Source organism: Zosterops lateralis, assembly GCF_965231275.1.
Source record: "Zosterops lateralis genome assembly, chromosome: 9".
NCBI classification, from domain to species: domain Eukaryota; kingdom Metazoa; phylum Chordata; class Aves; order Passeriformes; family Zosteropidae; genus Zosterops; species Zosterops lateralis.
Window position 1 is genome coordinate 15012448 of NC_139769.1, and position 20342 is coordinate 15032789.

The following is a 20342-nucleotide window of genomic DNA, read 5'->3' on the forward strand; positions in this document are numbered from 1 at the left end:
GGCGGGGCCGGCCGCGGGGCCCGGCGGCGGCGGGGGCGGGGACGGGCGCGCGGCCGGGCGTTCGGTTGCCGAGCAGCGCGCGCAGGGCGGGCGGGGCGGGGCGGGGCGCGGCGGGGGCCGGGCCGGGCCGGGCCGGGCCGGGCGGGAGGGGCGGGCGCGCTGCGGGCCGTGCGCGCGGCGATGTGAGAGCGGCGGCGCCGGGCCCTGTCCGCGCCCCCGGCCGCGCTCCCTCCGTCCCTCCTCGCCCGCGCCGTCCCCGCGGCTCCCGCCGGCCCTCGCGGGGGCCGGGCCCCGCGTTATGTCGTGATCCCGGGCGGGCGGCGCTGCTGCTGCTGCTCATGGGGCTGCTCAGGATTATGCTGCCGCCCAAGTTGCAGCTGCTGGCGGTGCTGATCTTCGGGGTGGCCCTGCTGTTCCTGGAGAACCAGATCCAGAAGCTGGAGGAGTCCCGCGGCAAGCTGGGTGAGCGGCGGCGGGCGCGGCCGGGCCGGGCGCGGGGGGCGGCAGCGCCGGGGGCTGCGGGGGCTCGGCCGGGCCGGGGAGCCCCGGGGGGCGCCGCTCCCGCCCGCTCCGAGCGCTGCCGTGCCCGGCCCCGCGGGGACCCGGCCGTGCGGGCCGGCCACTCTGCAGACGGGGCTGTCCGCGGCAGCCTTGGCCTCTGAGTTGGTTTGTTTGTTCTGCCGGATCAGGAGACCGGCGGGAGGTCAGCGCCGGGGAGACAAGCGTGTCCGTGGTGTGTGAGCGGGTTTTGCCGGCAGAGCCGCGGTGCTCACGGCCGCGGGCAGCCCTGGCCGGCCTGTGCCTCCCCGGGCACCCGGCGAGCGAGGACAGCAGCCCTGTGCCCAGGCTGGGGCTGCTGCTGCTGCTGCTGCAGCTGCTGCAGCCAATTACCATCTTCTGCACATCCCATTTGTAATTCAGACCTTTACTAACGCTTGGCACTGTAATGGAAAGCACGGTGTAAAGAAAAAAAAAGCTAAGGATATTGCTCTTTATAACAAATAAGTAATATGTTCAACTCTCTAACTCTCATAGAAATCTCTTGTGTAAAATTTCTTCTACTTTTTCTGCCTCAAAAGGATATTTCTAGAGTAATATCTGCCTGGCGGGTAACATCTTACTACTGTGTCTGTTGTACGTAAGGCTGCAGAACTTGTAAAGATTTTACATTGCTTAATTAAGGGTTTCCAGGATGTGAAAAAACACCATTCTCAACCTAGTTTGCGGTGCCTAAGAGTTGTGAAAACAGAGCACTGACACTGCTGGTTTGTACAAGATAAGGAACTGGTTTGCAAACTTTGGATTTACTTTCTCCTATTATTTGAATATACTGAGATATTTAGATTCTGAACAATAGTTAATAGTGCAAATTTAAGTTTGTAGGAAGAAAAGTGCACAGCATGTTCCTTCTGGTGTTAACAGTAGGAGTAGATTTGAGTGACATGGGAAGTTTAACAATGAGTTTTTAACAGAGTCCACATAACTTAATGTTGAGCTATATGAATGCCATTGGGATTTTACTTCACAGCATTTCTTTTCCACTTCACTCTCTCTGAACTGCATGTTAGCAATTAGGACCCTGGAAATTGCAGTGGTTGACTGCTCGAGTGGAGGGAAGCCCTTAGTCTGCATACTTTTCGACTGAAAGTTCTTACCAGTTATAATCGAGGCTTTTTTTTTGTAGGGTCTCAATAACTGTAAACAAACATTTGAAGAAGAAAATTAATGAAATTGGAAGATAAAGCCAGCAAATGTTGCCATAGTGCTGAAGGTTCAGTGTTATTTTGTAAACATCTGCTTTTAAGTGGCATAGCCATGGCTTCAGTGCTTCTGTTGCTGACAGTGCGTGTTACTTTAGGGAAATCTACCTCCTATCATGAAAAAAATAACATAATGCATGTGAGAATAAAAAAAATTGCTGGTAAAACTTCTTCCTCAATACAGACGCAATGGACATGTCTAACTTACATATTTAGAGGATTAAAATACTCATACTGCTTTGGGACAAGAATCTAATTACTATCTTCTGCTGATTTTATTTCTTAAGGAGAAGGGAAAACTATTGTGAATTTTCTTAAAAGTAAGACTGAAAGATTTTATTTTTGTGCAACTTACTGGTGGCTCTCCAAAACCCAAGGAAGGAAGGGGAAAAGGACTTTCTGCAGCATCTCTGAACTTGGATTCCAGTTTCTAGTGTGAGAGTGTGCTTTGTTAAAAAGCTTCTAGCAGTCTGTCTCCCTTATCACATGTTTGGTATATGTTTTATGACTAGCAGATATGAAGATTTCATTATGGCTGTTTTTTTACCATCATGATTGGTTAGATTTCTACTGAGCTGCATTATGGCAAATGGTTTTCTCCAGATAAAAGTGGCCTAATGCACTTGAATGCCAATTTTTCTCCCTGCCCCCTAAAAGAATGGTGTGGGTGTATGTGAAGTGATGCTATGATTAGAGGGGTAAGGACAAAGTAGCTCTTTTGGTCTTTCAGTTGTGTTTCAGTGGATGCTTTATGTCAGAAGTCTCATGGCACAGCGTTTGGGGACTGGGTTTTGAGCTATGCCATGTGTTTGCATTGATCTATCATATGATACACTGTCATCTTGGAAAGTTCTTGTAAGAGTTAGGCATTGGCTAGGAAGACCAAATGACTTCAGATTTGATAGCAAAATAATTGTGCAGTCTTATCAGCAGTTCTAAAAATGTTCAGCTATGCTACAGAAAGGGCTTTATCCAAATCCTTTACAAATGAGCAACTCCAGATTCTGTAGGGAACAGTTGGGGGCCTTAATTTCACTTTAATAACTTAAAATATCTTGCCTATAAGGTGAAATTGGAGCATGTTTCTGGGTGAAAAAGAATGGGAACTTCTTTTTATTCTGTAAGACTTTATGTGGGCAAACTTGGTCACCCTGGCAGACTTCTTAGTTGAGAGGTATAGGACATACAAGCAAATGGCCATCACAAGTGCTGCTGCTGCTTTTTGTGACAAAATTGCCATGATCCTTTAAAAAGGTATTTGTAAGCCTGTGGGCTTTTTCATATGAAAAATAACTTCCTCATTAAAAAAAAAGTAAATCTAAATATTAATTTTAACTCATTCACAGCTCTTTGCAAGTAGCTCGTAGCGGTGAGATCACAAGCAGAGTGCAAACAATTTGAAATACCTTTTTTTTTCGTGAGATTTCTACCTACAGCTATTAATCTTTCATATTATTTTCAGGTTTACATGATAAAGTAGCATGCTCTCCAGACTAAGCTGTCCCTAATTGCCAGTGAGAACTTTAATATTTTTATTTAAGCCTGGTGTAGGTATGTGCCCATTAGCTCTAGGAATGCACAGCCCTAGTAGAGAATATTGCACATAAAGGGCAAATGTTGAGGTTTCACTGTTGTTCCTGGAACAGAACTGATGTGTGACTGCCTCTTTTGGGTTTTGGAAGCCTACTGAGTAAAGCTCTGCCTTTGATATAAATTTACCTTGCATTTAACACGTTTAATGTGTACCATGCCATCTCCTGCATTGCCATTAGTATTTGTGGTGAGTTGGATCAAAAAAATAATCTAGCTGGATGTAATCCATCCCTATCTTCTCTTCCCTCCCCAAGATTTTGTAATTTGTTGATGGGGAGAAGGAAGAGAGAAGTTCATATGTGTTAAAATTATGGTATTTTACAACACCGAGCACTAGAAGTATTTCAGGTTTGGCCAGGGAAATGGGACAAGGCAGTGTCTGATTTGAGGACTGAAGTCTGTAGGATTGATGAGAGAAGCTGAGTATAGGAGACGGATTTGGTGGGGAGGAAATGAAAAAATGATGCTACTTTCTAGGACTTTAGTGATGTTTACATATGGCATTTGGAAAAAGTCTTTGTCTGAGAAACACAGTATACCACAACAGCAAAAGCAAGGGTTGAACCTGCTTCAGATCATGTAGACATTTCATGTTTCCTTTATTTAGAAATAAAAAAATCTCCTGTTGGTAGGCCTGCCTGTTGCATGTTGTTGGAAAATCCCTCAGAAAATTTACTGTCTGTTCTAATATAGCATGCATGGTTCCTTAGCATATTGTTATTTTTGAAATTGAGCATTTATAAAGAGGGACATAGAACATTTATAAAGAGGAGCTCATGATTGTTGGTAGGTCTGCCCACACACAGCTATGCAAATAATTTCTTAGATTTTTTTCTAAATATTGCCCTGTTACACAATACTTACTGTTTGCTACTGAGTAGCCCAAGGCATTCCTTCAGAAGGTGTTTTATTGTATGCTGGGTTTCCTGAAATAAGAATTGTAATGCTGTTTTCTTAGTATATCTCCATTCAGTGGAATTTTTTTCCACTTTGTCTTGCTGGTTTTATCATACTTTTTCACTTGGTTCTCTCTTACCATTCTCTTTCACTGTCCCTCTGGTTGTCCCAGATAGTTTTAGAATAAATTTTAAATTATTCCCATACTATGATTGTACTTCCCATTGAAAACTGTGATACTGAGCTATTGTATGAATTTATTTTTGCTGTTGTTTGTGTTTTTATATTTCTTTATATAACTTTTTTGGGAACAAGTGTTGCAGCTGTTGATGTTCTATTTTCGGTGAAATTGGTAATGTCTGAACTTTGACTAGAAGAGAACTGTGGGCATTCCGAAGCGCACACCAAGGCAGCTCAGACTTGCTGATGGGGTCTGTGACTTGATCTCACTTACTTTTGCTGGTACCCCAACTGTTGGTTATAACAGTGGAAATAAGAGGCATAACTTTCCAAAATACCTTTCACCTTCTGAAAGGCTGCATGTGAGAAACTGCAGTATTGTTGGATCTACTTTGCAGGCATTGTGCTTTTAGTGAAATAACTTGGAAAATTGGTGATATGCTAGGAGCTGTGCCTTCACTTCTAATAGCAGATGCTGTGCTGAAGAGTTATCTGGCAGAGGGATATTTTTGTTAGAGATATTTTAAGGGCAGTTCTGAGAGATTAAGTGGACTTGAGAAAACAGATAAAGCACCTCTAGTCCCTCCCAGTCCCTCCAGCCATGGGTGGATGAAGTTATCACCAGGTAAGGCATTCTGTCTTTCTGGATTCTCCTCTTAAAAAGGCCAGATTTGGGCCAGTACATATCTATGTATGTTACTTAGTAAAGCACATGTTTAAGTTGAAGAGCTCATAGAACTACAATACCATTCTCCATGGAAATCATGGAAGAGAGATGTGTTTGCAGTCACCTCTTTAGGACAAAAAAACCTTGTGGGACAGTAAAAGGAGTATGAGTACTGTGTTCTTCATTGTGAATTAATGCAATATTAAAAATTGGTAATGATAGCTGTGAGGTTGCTTAGCTGTGAGTTAAAGGCTGACAACTTCAAGAGGAAGTGTTCAAAGGAGTTCTGCATCCTGTTCTTCCGTATTATTGTTTTTTTTTTTACTTAGAAAGATAGATCAGTTTATTTCAATAATGAAATACCTGGCAGGTTTTTATACTGTGCTTAGCACTCTAAAAGGAAAAGTGGTAACACCACTGGAAATCAGAAAAAACCATTTAATGTCTTTATTTACTCTGCTAAAGCAACTAAACCAGCAGCATTTATGGCATAAAGGCACATCAGTGCTCACTTTGCTTTTCTTGTCTATTTTCTGCTTCTGAGCATGGCAAAGGTAATTTTTACATCTGCAATATATCTCTGAAATTCAGTGATTGGAAGTTTCTATGTCTTTTTTCTTTTCCTTAGCTCTCACTGGAGGCTAATATATATATATATATATACTACCTGGCCAAAAGACCTAGTTAAACTATGTAAACTGGATTTAATGTAACAGATGAAACCATTGCTTCCAGTTTATCATGCTTGCCAAGGGGAGTTGAGAATGCCCCATCCCTCAGAGTGTTTAAGGACAGGTTCAACACCTCTCTGAGCAACCTGCTCTAGTGAAAGGTGTCTCTGCCCATAGTGGGGACACTGGACCTAAATGATCTTTGAAGTCCCTTCCAACCCAGGCCAACCTATGGTTCTGTATACACATGAAGTGAAATAAATTGTAGAATTTTTTTCTTCCGTATTTCAGAAAACTGACATATTCGAAGCTGATTTTTTTTTTTTCTTTGCATAGCTTTGTATTGCCCCTGGCTGTCGAAGTTAGGGACATTTGAGCAGTTCATGGAGACATAATTTCCATATCTACTGACTGGCAACCATGAGTCACTCACTGCTAGACTTATTCTGGCCAGACTGGTCTTGTCTTCTAATAATGAGTGCCTTCTCTCAAATTTTTGCTTCTCCTTAGGAAATAGATGGCTTTCGCATATGGAATCCTCCATGTATTATCACTTCAGTGGATGAAAAGACGGTCTTTTTGTGTAACTCTGTGCAATCTGTAGGTTTTGTCACTTACCAAAAGTGTATTTAAACCTTGTCAAAGCAGTATTAAAATAGTGGTAAGAGCTTTGCTTGAAATCTGTTTATGTATCTGAAATACTAGCCTGGCAAGCATAATGAGAGCTCCATGCTGTAGAAAAATAGCTGAACTAGTACGTGTATTTGCATTATTTTTTCAACTGGAAATAAAAGATAAAAGACTGAGTGAAAGGACTCCAGTGTTGTGAGAGGCATCTGAAATTTGGCCAGCTGGCTGCAGCCTTTCATAAATATGTACAGACTCTTAGCTGCAGTCTGGGGGACCGGCAGTATCTTTTTCAAACCCTCAGCTTCATGCGGTGCTTAAGCCCATCCATTGTGTTGGAATTGCCCATTCCCCTGAAAACGTGTGGCTCTGTGGAGTTGATGTGTTCAAAGCCCAGCATCATGAGAACTGTGGCAATCAGAGAAGTCCTCACCCACTTAGGAGAGAAAAGCAAACCTCTTTCCTTGCTGCAATTGGCCCAGCTGGTTCTTTATTCACCCACCAGCTCCTCGCCACTTGAACTTTTAAATTCTGGAGAACTCAAGTCCCTCCATTTGGCATTCCTATCAGTAATTGCCTGTATCAAAATAACTGCTAATGCTGATTATAGTTGTTATGCCCAGGCACTCCCTAAAGATACCAAGTGTTGATACTCATGAAAGCATTCCTGTTGCACAGATTTGTATGGCTCTGTGTTGGGAATATGCTGACAATCAGGACATCAGTGTTACTGGAGGATGTGCCCGTGAGTGTCAGGTACTGGCTTCATATTGAATGTCTCTATGTTACCAAGGGATTATTCCATTGCTACTGTTCAACTTTTTATGGCTATAAATTAAGAGCATATTTTTGCAATACAGGTATTGCTTGCAGATGTGTCTGCAGAGAACCCAACTGTATCCATGTGTCCTTTTATTGTCTGTAGTATTCAGCATATTATTGTTGTCCTTACTTTGCAATATCCTTGTGTCATTATGGTTTCAATAACATTGCTGCTATAACAATTATTATTCAAGCTCTCTGGTACTGATAAAATTCATCATGAGTAGTTAGAAGTCTAGGGCAGCGAAAGAATTAATAAGATAATTAAATTAATAAGTATTTGGAAAGAACCTTTCTATCACTTTGGCTCAGTCTTTGTCTTCCTTCTTCATGTCCACTTTCTATATCTGGTTAGAGTTTAAAGTGACAGCTGACATCCTTTTTTTCATCAGCTTGCTGTTTAATTCTGAATACTAATTTGTGTTGAAACATATGTAAAACTTAAGTGCTGTTTTGATAAAACAGCTTTTGATGATTTTGAAGTGTTTATGCAAACCTTGTGCATAATTGCTGTAAAACTGTAAAGAGTGTGGGGATGGGTTCTTAGGTTCCTTAAATTAAAATGCATATATTCTCCATTTACTTCTCTAGTGGCTTTTCTCTCAGATGATCTTACTTTCTTCTTTTTTTCTTATATATATATATATATATAAATACATAGGTGAGAGAGAGTATGGGGTATATAAATCTATCATATATATAATTCTATGAAATAGAAATCTGATCTATGTATGTATTCATCACCCTCACAGTCTATATTTTCTGATGTTGTAACATAGGACTGATCTTTCTTGGACAACAGATTGAAAGGTAGTGGCCTTTCATTTCACTTTGAAAAAGCTGCAAAAAGACTTGAGAATATAAAGGAATTTGTAGGTATGAGAGCAATTGGACAGAGATTATGCTTATGCATCTCACTTTCTGCAAAGTGAAGGGGGAAATCCAGTTTATTTTTTTTCCCCTTGAAACTTTTCCCTGCATATCTTTCCTCTTTCAATATTTCTGTTACTTTTTTTTTCTGGATATATTGTTGTCAAACATATTCAGGACGATTGCATGACCAGCATATCTGTATCTTCATTGAAATATTTCCGTTTCTTTACAGTAATTCTATGGAGGGCTTGGGAGGAATGAGAAGTCACTTTTTGCAAAACATGGAATTTGCAATGCGGTTTAATATACAAAATCTTAATCAGCAATTGATTATATTAGAATTGATATTGATCATTCATTCTAAGCAAAGGATTTCACTAATTCTAAGAAGGATTTAGAAATTTAGAGGAAAAGTCAAGAGATAGGATGTGAAAATGATAGAATCTTATTCTGATATGTTAAATAGACAAAAAATTGCCTTCATAATTAAACAAAGCACTTAAGATTTTGGCTCCTTCAGTGTTGGAGTAACAGATGTAAACTGGGGAGAAGATTTTTTATTTTTGGACGATGTAATTTAAAAGTTTTTATACTTTCAAGAAAAGAGGATTAATATTTACAAAAGCTGAGTCCAGCCATGTCCTTCCATTGTCTGCAGTAAAACTAATATCTCACAGGGTTTTATTCCCAAGCTGAAGGACAAAACCATGATACCCTGTCTCCTGACCAAACACTCTTGAGCACAAGCGTATGGTGATGTGGTTTTGTATGTGGCACACAAAATAGCTTGTATGAGGATCTGTATTTTTGGAAACAAAGCCATAATGTGAGGATTTTTGTATGCTGGTGTTGAATGAAGTGTTTCATTGGTAGAATCTTATTTCAGCTGCACTCCTAGTGAGAACTTCAGAGCCAAGGTTTTTCAGCATCTAATTTGTCAGTAAACCTTCAGCAGTGTGCATTCTTACAAAAGTGTGAAAAGATATTTTCCTGGCAAAATACCTACATTATAATAATATTCTTGATACATTATCCTATGAACTGAGATGACCATAGTACTAAAATGCTTTCGCATAATCAAATTAATGCCTTTGGGAATATTGATATCTTAGAGTACCCCCCCTTTATATTTATATATATATATATATATATATATATATATATATATATAATTTAAACCAAACAAAGGAAGACCCTTCCAAAGCCCTCCTCCTTATCTGGGAATAATTTAGGCTGTTTTAATAGATTTTTAGTCAGAGTAGCTATGTTATATTAAGTTTGTTGATTCTGCTAACAAGGCAAGCTTTTGAAGATGAGTACCTAATAAATAGTTTGCTGTTTTATGGTGAAGTGATTAGATCTTCCTGTCCAATTTGATGACTTCAAACTGTGTATAGTGGGACTGAACTGAGTATGTTTTTGAACTCCATTCCTCTTAGAAAGATGGCATTTCAAGAGCAGATGTGTATTTGCTGTTCGAAGACTTGCTGTCATAAAATGACCTTTTGGTGTATAAGCATTTAGTGGGAATTGGAATGATTTGTAAATTTACTGTCTTTCTATTTTTATCAAAACAAATATTTTTTGAAATACTTCTAGGTGTCTCTCCCTTTGCTGTCCATATTGTTATCCAGTGTGTTAATTGCCACTGCTGCTGTTGGTTTGAGTGAGGGCAAAACTTGCTCTGGTGTTTTCTCAGAGCCTCTTTAGATTTAAAGTTAACTTCAACAGGAGGGTATTAATATTTTTGTTTGATCAAGCTGTAAAAGACACCCTATAAAATTTCTGGCATGCTGCTTGATTTATACCTGTAAACAAGGGCTTATTGTCTCAGTTGAATGTGTATGCAGTAGTCTAGGTGTTTTTGGTTAAATGTATCAGAATGCCTGACTTTCTAGTGGGCTAGTAGTATTTATTCTAGTCCTTGAACAGTCCCACAAACATGCATTCTGAGCCAAAAGCACAGGCTGAATGATCAGAAATACCTGTCTAAACTTATACTTAAACACAGCAGTGTTTATGACCTGTCATATCTGGTACAATCTTGAATTATATCTTTGAAGCTATTCAGTGGCCAAAACCAGTTAAGGTTATGTAAAACCTTCTACACAGAATTCAGTTAGAGCTACATTTAATTTAAAAATTTTTACATTTTGAGGAAAGATTTTGGAATGGTTGATGAAGTAATATTTCTACCAGTCATGGAGGGGCATAAGAGGGCTGGAGAAGTGGCAGAGGAGCTATTGAAGTTAGCAGGGGATGCATGAAGTGTTCTCCCAGCACAGGGCCTGGCGCTCTGGTGGTGGGAGAGTATCACCCCAGTGATAGCCAGGGTAGAAACCAGAGCTGGACCCAGCTCCCCCCCCCCAGCAGGAATCAGAGCTGGGAGCATGAAGTTAAAATACTCTTGATTTGCTTTGAGCCTTGAGCTGCAGAGATGGTATATGTTTGCTTCTGGACAGGAAGGGACAGCCATCTCTTTGTCCAACCCAGAAAAAAAAATGGTACAGGATACTAGTCAGGCTTCTTGGTTATTCCTGAGGTGTGTTAAGTGAATTTGGCCTCAGGGCAAATTTATCTTGTAATCACATGGTCAGACATAGAGGAGAAAGTTAAAAATTACCTTCTAGAGACAGTAAGAGAAGAATAAAGGACATGTGAGGATCAGTGCAACTCTTGCATTTGTGAGCTACCCACAGTCTTTTTGATCCCAAGAAAAACCCAGTGAGTATTGGGGAATATGCTTATTTTCAAGGCTGGCTTCACTAGTTTAACACTCCAAAAATGTACTTGCTTCTGATTCCTATTGCTTTGTCATTTACCCTCTGCAATGCCATTAAACCCTTCTCTCCTTTCTGATATGAAAAACCAACATAAAACTGAGGTGTTTGTTTAGCACAAAGAAATGATAAATCAAACAACAGAACATTTAAATGTATCCTCTTCTGGTTTTCCTGTCTGTGCTTTCCAAACCATACTCTGAAAAATATGGTCTCGCTGACATGCTTGTGGGGGCATTTTTCTAAACATTTGTGGTTGCTGGAGCAACCCAAAGCATTGTTTCTACTGATTTTTATGTGCCTACTTAAGTGTGATTGCACAGTGCAGATGGCAAGGCAGTCTTAATATGAGAATTAAGAAAGAGAAATACATGATAAATTATTCACATATCAAGTTTAAAGAAAAAAAAATGTGTGAAGGATGAAGATACTGAAAAATGTCTGAGGGTTTTTCCTTGTTTTAATCCATAATAAAAAGCTCTTGGAAACTGAATGACTAAGGAGCATTAGTGGTGATTATGTGGAGGTTTTAAATATGTGCATGTTTTGGGGATGGAAGCCTGTGTCAAGGAAGGTTGCAGTTGAAAGCACATACTGTTTTGCAATAAGTAATGATATGTAATAAATTTCTTAAACTGGTGCTATAAAATATCCACACAAGATAGTTGTTTTGATGGAAATGATGAGAAAAGGTTTTAAATGTTAAGTGAGATTGAAATTATAGTTTTCAAGAACAAATCTAGGAAAATAGTAAACTTTTTTTAGACTTACTTCTCATTATATATCTTAAAACAATGTGGAAATAAAAATAACACAATGTGCTTTTTAAGTATGAGAAAACCTGCTAAATGTCTGACATGACACTTAAGCAACAAAAATTGACAAGTATTCATATAGCAGCAGGAATATGAAATAAAGTGATTGTTCCTACATCCCTTTTACTTAGTATATATTAAGTGTTCTTATGTAAGTATAAACATGAGATGGCACTCTAGCGATAACTACTATGCAAGAGAAACACGTATGAACATCCTCTGAGGTAGCCAGGAATTGATTTGGAGAGTTTTCTGGCCTTGATGGAATTGCTTGTCTACAAGCTGTGCAAATTTTGTTAAAATCCTTTAACCTTTGCTGTAACAAGTTGCACAATTAAATAGGACCTTAATTAGCTTTTCTATAGGAAGATGCCTAGTCCTTACCAATATGGATCAGGCAGAACTACGAGGTAGTTTAAAGTTTTACTGATGGGTAATGGTTAACTAAGTACAGGCATAAATTGACCACAAAAAGAGATTGTTCTTTTTCATTTGGTCAAAAACTTGTTACAATGAATTTGAGGAGTTAAAAAGCCTGTGATGTTTAATGATCAAAATGCATTGATTTCAAACTTGACTAGTCTTTTCTATTGTGTAATTTCAGTTGCATCCTTCATAATTTTCCTGTGGTATGTGATTATATATGGCAATTTGCTTTTAATCAGCTGCAGGCTAAGATAGAATGTGGGAGTGTGGTGTGTGCTAATGAGTTGTCTGTGTCTCTTTGTCCCAGGGAGACCCTCATAGAGGTTTTCAGTGTTTGGTTTGGTTTCAGAGCAAAGGATCTTGGTTTTTGGGCAATTTGTAGGTAGAAAGAACTTAAAGATTTGAGGATAATTATTTTCTTAAGTTTATCACTGCTTCCTGTTTGATCTAAGTGCGTGGTCAAAGTTAGGTAAAAGTATCTCAACGCTCCTTGAAAAGTGTGGCACTTAAGTTACCAAATGCAAAGTTTTTAGGTCTATCATCCAAGAATTGTTAGTGAATGTCAAAGAGCACATGAATTAGTTGCCAAAAGCATCCTTGGTAAGTGTAACTGTCTTTCTCTAACAATTTTTTAGAAAACAAATAAGTTTGCTCTTTTCCAAACTGTGACTAAGCTGACTGCAATCGTTACACATCTTAGTGCTATTGTTTTACTGTACACTGCTCCTTGACAGCAGCAGTGATTTTATAAATTAAAAATTGGCTAGGCTTTGATTTGATTTTTTTTTTTAATAAAAGATTGTTTTAGATCAGGCTATCATCCTAAATTGCACTTCAGTACTCAGTAAGCATCCTGTCACTGTAGCCTCCACTGCTCATCACAGAGTGCTTGTTACATGAAGTAGTTGTGTTTCCAAACTAGACTCAAACTCACATTTAGTACAGGGTAGTAGTTAAAGCATTAACTGGATTCTCAGCATTCTGAGTTTGATTTTGAGGTAGGCTTGCTTTCTTGTTTGATCTGCAGGCTTATTTCAGGTTAATTTAGAATACTTTGTTGGAGTTTTGTTTTGTTGTTTGGGGTGTTTGTTTGTTTGTTTGTTTGTTTTAATAAAGGGATTGTTATGACCAGAAAATGTCAGTGTAACTTGTACTTAAGGATTTTGTGTGGTAAATGCATGTATTGCTGATTCTGGTGGCAGACTTGTGACTAGTGGGTTTTATTTTATAATAAGTGGAATAAAACTATGCAGTGACATTGTTGATAAAGATTGGTTGATAAAGAGCTAAGCCTTGTGTTGGTGTAGAAATGACTGTTGGATTTGGTGATTGTTTTTGGGGGAGGGATACATTATTCTGTTTTTTTTTAACATGTACATCCAAGAACATATGCTAATGCCAACTGCTGAAGTGACATTTTCTAATGAAAATTTAAGATTTCTTGCCTTGAGTGGTCTAACAACCACTGGGTCAACAAAAAGAGGTTTTTGCACATGACTTTGTTTGTGTGTTTTGTGGACATTTTCCTTTTTATGCTTTGTGAGCCTTGGCGCTGATGCTAGAATGAAGAACAATTCTATTGAGCTTTTTGCCATTTTACAGGTTAATTTGTGAACCACTGACTGAAGAGAACAACTTTTACAGACTATAAAGGGCAGCCTTTAACATGGAGTAACAATCAAATAAAACTGAGTCTGTTGGGCAGAGTAATTTTCCCGCATTTTAAATAGTCTGTATGTGAAGCAGGAGGAAGGTAGAGGCTGTTTCTGACCAGCTCTTTGATCCACAGCTCTGTAGTGCTGCATTTATGATGTAAGTTTAAGCATGAATCTGTTCATGATGTCTGTTGTCCTGAAGTGACTACAAGTAGAGGTTTACACGTCTTCTTTCTGTGTCATTTGTTCATTGTACTTCACAGGAAATAAGGAAAAATTTCTTCTCTTGAAGTCCTGCAACCATCCTTGTCCTGAGAGAATCTTTATAATTGGGCTTAAATGACGTATTTTAGTTATTAGTCCATATGGATTGTTAATTATTTAATAAATTATGTTCAGTATGCATTGAAATGAAACCTTTATAGAGTTAGATACTTTTTATATTAATGGGAAGTAAGCTTATTAAACAAATATTTCAGAGGAGAGCATATGTTGAGAAGACTGGTGACTGTTTTGGGGACAGTGTATAATTTCTGCGCAGTAATAATAAAGTCATGCTGTTAAAGACTTTCCAGTGTTTTATGTGTAGATGGACAAATATGTTATGCTTATTATTCTATTCCTTAAATAAGCAGTAGTCTGTCAGTCTTAGGAGCTCATTGGCTATTTCAAGAATTTAACCTGCTTTTGACACTTCCATGGCTTTTTCCTGCCAGCAGCTTGAATGCCACTTACTCAGCAGTAAGTAAAATAAAATCAGCTTAGGAGAGCAGCATACAGTAAATGATGCTGGTAAGAGAAAAGGCATGTAAAATTGCTTGTAAGATGATAACCTTTCATAACATTCTTGAAAACAACCTCTCATATATTGATCTTTTCCCATATTTTTTTATCCCCACCATGTCTGCAAATATGAAATGTAGTCTTTCAAGGAGTCTTATTTCTTTGTTGAAGACTTGCTATATTGATCTGAAACCACAGAACTGAAATTGATCATATTTTAACAGTGTTCCTTTTCTAATGACGATATATGGCCTTATGTTTAAGTGGAAAACTTGCTGCAGTATTTCTGTTACTGGAATTTGTGGACCAGTCAGGGAGGGACTTCACTAAAACCCCCTTATGAGATACTGCAAATAGAATACTTCACTGACATCTGCGTGAATGGATAGCAGACCTTTGCAGACATGATTCATGGAAGCGTTCTGCCAACTTGCTTCAGAATAAAGTGATGAGAGAGGAAAGATACTGAATAATCCTATATGAATGAATACAAATTTTTGTGATTTCTTTTTGGTCTGGTGCTCCACTTACCACAGGCCAACTAACAAACATGTTTCTTGTTAGTACAACTTAAAGGTTTCTCAATAATGATAAATATAAGAAACTTACCATCTCAGAACAAGAGACAGTTTCTCCTCTCCTGCTGCCTTTGCCAGATGATGAAATTAAAAGCTGCTGTGTATTAATTATTCCCCATGATAACTATGTCGGGGCTGTTGCAAAGCCTTGCTGCTGCTCTAAAAACATTGTAAGTTTAATAAAGTCAGGACTTACAATTAATGAGAGAACTTTTCCCTCTCTCTGAAAAAAAGAGGTGAAAAGTTTCATAAGAAAACACACAAAGGCTTGGGGTGATTTTTTTACGAAATCTGGTTCTGAAAACAAAGGAAGTACAGAAGGTCAGAATGACAGTATAGAATTTTTGGTGCTTTCCAGTCTCACTTGTCCTTTTATGTCTAGTGTCATAAACCTGTTGCTTCAGAACTTGGCACAGTGTTTGTAATCCCTCAGAGGAAATCAGTTTCAGTTACAAATACTGTTTTAAGCTAATTCAGCCTGAGCACTCAAACGTACAGCACTGTACATGCAGTAATACAATTACGGTATTTTTAGACATAACAACCTCCAGGGTGAGGATAGACAACTGAAAGATGCCAAGAGTCTGTGCAAGCTTGGCTTTAGGGAAGAATAGGAGATCACTAGGTCCAAGTAATTTAAATCCTGTTCAATTTACAGTCTCTGAACAGATTTTTCCATTTTGGAAACTATACAATATAAATTGAACATTAAATCAACAAATAATATAATTGTAGCCATGTCTGCATGAACCATGTTTTTAAATTCTACTGTAGTAAAATTTATACCAGGAAAATGGCCCTCCAGTCAAACAAACAAACAAACAAACAGAAAACTTATTATAAAAAACTCTCTTTGAAGTTTTGAAAACTTTGAATGTGCAAAATGGTTGTTCTTATCCAGTGCACATGAAAACCAGTTGGTTAATAATTTCACAAATGGTTGGGAACAAAATGAGTTCAGGATGATGCACTCTTGTGTATCATAAATACTTGCAAGAAGTGGTTTTATCAGGAAAACACTAAATGCATGTATTGTTGCATACAAATTATGAAGGCAAGTTAGGCACAGATTCACTGAAATGAGATAGGAATTGGACAGTGAATTGATATTCCTCCCCTTTCCCATTGCCTTTGTACTGTTGCTGTGTTCATCCCAAAATAAATTGTTATTGGATGGTTTCACAGCACTTTCACTGAGGAGGGGCAGTGTTATTGCCTCCCTGACTGAAACTGTATGGTCTCAACATTGTAACATCCCATAGTAAAAGTTTTTCTAGCTGTAGTTTCAACTGTAAAAAATCCCACTTGCTTGACCGGTCTTCAATAAAGCCACATGGTAGGGTTGGTTTAAATCTGGGGGATTTGGTGTCTTGTGAGGAGTAGACAGTTGTTAATAGTGAAACTGATTATCTGCAGGATCCTTCTGCAATTAGATTTCTTCAATTTCTCATATAGTCACACTGGATGTAGGGGTACCCAGGGAATGCTTTTGCATTTTATTCAAGGTATATGCACATTTAAACCTAAATTCTAAAGAAGTCTGTTTAAAAGAACAAACAAACAAAAAGTGCTATTGTTTGAGAACAGTTTTTATGTATTTTGAATAGCAGAGTTTAAGTCACTGAGTGTTGGGGCTGTGTGGGCTTTTGAAAAATAACCACATAGTGTGACCTCTGCAGGTATCTCCTCATTTGCATCTGATTTCTGCTCCTTCTAATGCTTTAGAGAGAGGGCTGAATGAGATTTGTAACATTTTTAGAAGTCTTTCTGGGTTGTTAACTAGCTAGGAAAAAGTCTGAGTCTTTTGAAGAATGTGATTAGAATTGTAACTTGTATATTTTACTGAACATTAATTCATAGTTGGAACTTGTGGTATGTACTTTCTTGTTTGTTTAGAGATTATTGTGCATTGTTTGATGATAATGAGCTTTTCAGGGGAAGAATCTCACAATTCTGGGTGACTGGGTAATGGCAGGTGAAACTTGTCATATCTAAATGTATTAAGAAAAAATAATCCCAAGTTTACATATGTTAAATTCTGAATTTGCTGTCCTCACTGAGGCAGGAGTTCTTGAGGTTACAGAAGTTATTTCTATGGAAACTGCTGATCAATTCTCAACAGTGGTGAAAAATGCATGTTAAAAACAAATGATGAACCACATGAAAATATTTTGTTTTCTATTGGATGCCGCAGTTCTGCTGTGTTGGCCTTTCTTGCCCTTCATCATGGAAAAGGTTATAACTGACTTGGAAAAGGTCTGTGACTGCTGAGAATAATTAAAGAAACAAAACATCTCCCTATATGGGGAATGATTAAGTAGACCAAGGCTCACCAGACTTGGGAAAACATGTCAGGAAAGGAGTGGTAGGAGCCTGTAAGTATGGATAAAGTGAGTAAGGAATCCCTATTATACAAGTATTAGGAAACAATCAAAAATTAACTATTGCTTGATAGCCTCAGAAATGCTGAAACAAACTGGTGAACTGTAGAACACAATGTCATGGCATGAAATGATAATTTGAAATTCTTAGAGCTAGGGGTGGAAAAATCATTCATCTGAAAATTCATTAATCTATTAAGTTGCAAGTAGGTGGGTGATGTTGAGTACATCAGGAGCATATAACCTTGTGCTTGACCTGTTTTTGTCTTCTCCAGATGTCAGTTGGCCTTTGTCAGGAACGGGATATTAGAACCTTGGTCTAAACCAGTAAAACCCTTTAGGTAATGTATGCACCAGGATGCTTCCCTTAAATATCATGTGTCCCTTAATGCCTCCCTGTCCATCCTTTTCAGGGTACGCCTGACAACTCTTCAGCATTGTGTAGATTTATAGCTTTTACCTCTTCAGAAGGCAATTAAAGACTTTTGTTTACCATTAGTCACTTAAATTTCAAGCCAGATCTAGGAAAAGTTTTGTCAATCGGTTTCTTCCAGGAAGGCATGTAGTCTTGCTTTGAAAATGTCATCAAGAAAGGGAGCATTTTCCTTGTTCATTTGGAACCTTTCAGTATTTTGAAATAAAGTCACAGTTTCTTAAAGTCTGGATGTGGTTGGTCTTGTATTACAGCTACTGGATCTTACTGTATTCTCTGTACTCCCTCCTTACCAGCCTGCAGTATTTTCCCCTGTGAAGGTACTTACATCCTGTAATCATCTCACTTCTCAACCTCTCTGAAAAACTAAGCACGCTGAATTCCCTAAGCCTCTCATTGTAAGGTACCTTTCTGATTCTTGAATCATTTTTATGGCACTTCTGCACCCTCATAGTTTTCCACCAACCACTTTAAAATGTGGACAAAAATAGCATGGAGTGTTTCAGTAGCAGGCTCCTCCCTGCCATGCACTTCATTGTTTTTCCTCTGTTTTGCCCTTCTGACCCATCAGTAGATGCTGTTGGTGATTGCTTATGCAGCTGCAGATACAGCTGAAGTGGATGGTTGTGTCAGCAAGATGCCATGTTCTGACATTTCCCAATTTCTACTGAAATCGAATAGCCGATACAACTTTGATAAAGGCAGCATAAAATGAAATTGAGAGCAGAGAATTTATCGTATTATCTCCAAACTAAAAATGCCAACAAATATTTGCCTTCAATTTATTGTAATCAAGATACAGAGCTTTTATAGTATGGAGATAATAGTATAGCTAAAACCCCCAAACTTTTTGGAGAGTTGATATTTGTAGTTTTTAATGGTTTGTTTTACTGGTAGGAAAATCTAGTATCTACCATCTATCAAATACTGTGAATATATTTATTGTGGAGTTTCTAGTTCCAGTCCAACTATAGTTTAACTGGCATGGAGCCATATTTGTTCAATTGTGCTGCTTTTATTTTTGAGCTGTTTTCAGGTTTGTCCATGTGATACGCAGGTGTTCAGAAGGATTTCTTTATAGAGGGCAAATCAGGAAAAAAACCCAGACCTTAATTTTAAAAGTCTAAGTAGCATTTGGAGTGTGTTTAAATGTGTGTGCTAATGTAGTTTTTATTTGAAACACTGCATAATTCCCAGTGTTACAAGAGTATGAAACGTGATAGAACATGTTTTAGGATAAGTGATGAATTAAATTCTTAGTGTCCTGGTGGAATAAGTAACATTAAGATAACATGTTTCTTTATTTCTTGCAATTGTACAGTGGAAGAAAAAGCAGCTCACACTTTTATTTCTCAGGCTTTGCCTTTTTTTGTGATATTGCCATAAGGAAAACTGTTTCCCATATTGTTCCTTGAGAAAATACTCAGGCTTTTTAAATTTTATAATTGACCAGTCATACTTCTGATGTGTAACTACATTAATTATTTGAAATGTAATTTATTCTTGAGAGGAGAGCAAGTTACTTTCCTGCCTCACTGTTTTGATTTCTTTTTGTGATGTGCTTAAGCAGGAGATGGAGTAATTTGTAGCTTCTATTTCTATTCCATAGCTGGTATTGTCTCACATTGGAGATTGGAAACCCTTGTAGTATCTCTACATTGAAAACAAGTTATGTATTGTAGCAGCTGCTTTACATTAATATTTATAGTTATAGTTATATTTGAGACGTGAGCTTTTTTAAATTTTAAAAATTGTTCCCCTGGCAAAGCAAGTTGCTTTCTATTGTTGCTTCAGATGTAAACTTCTAGAATTATTGGTGAGGTATCTATGTTCCAGCTTTGAAATCAAGAGATTGAATGCAGCTGAGAAAGTAATTACCAACTTGTGATAGAGTGCTCTCTTTTTTATGAAGACATGTTGTTGGAGTGCTCTTTGCTTTGACTGAAGTTTGTGATTTTGTATTGAGCACCCTGAGAGATAAAAGAGTGGATACTTTGTCCCTCTGGTTGCCTATGTAAATTTGTTGAATGGTGGAAAAGTAGAGCATCTTATACTTCTGTTCATTTTTTTGTAAAGCTGAAAATATGGAAACACAATCATGGTTGTGATGTCGAATGTGAGAGCAGTTGCACTGCTCTATTTATATAACTGTTTTGTTAAAGTAAAGCAGTATTTTGCTTTGGGTTTTTGTTTTTCTGAAGTCCAGACCATAGCTCAATCCTTTGTCACTGGGTATTGAGGGTGTTTTTTGCAAGCACATGTGTATCTGATGTTTATTGTAGCAATCACCAGTCTGTGAGGCTGAGACTGCATTTACTGTGCCTCCTAAGGTGTGGTAAAGGTCTGAGTTTAGAGAGACACAGGCAAACCAGTTGGGCTATTGGAGAGTCTGATGTCTGCA

At 38.3% G+C, this 20342-nt stretch overlaps 1 protein-coding gene across 1 annotated transcript in view; it reads left to right on the plus strand.

The window, feature by feature from the left end:
* Positions 1-306: 306 nt before the first annotated feature.
* Positions 307-20342, plus strand: part of HS2ST1 (heparan sulfate 2-O-sulfotransferase 1) — a 78187-nt gene continuing 58151 nt past the window's right edge. Inside the window, exon 1 of the mRNA XM_083867129.1 lies at positions 307-462. Coding sequence (XP_083723255.1) covers positions 339-462 — 124 coding nt within the window. The 5' untranslated portion in view covers positions 307-338. The remainder of the gene's footprint in view (positions 463-20342) is intronic.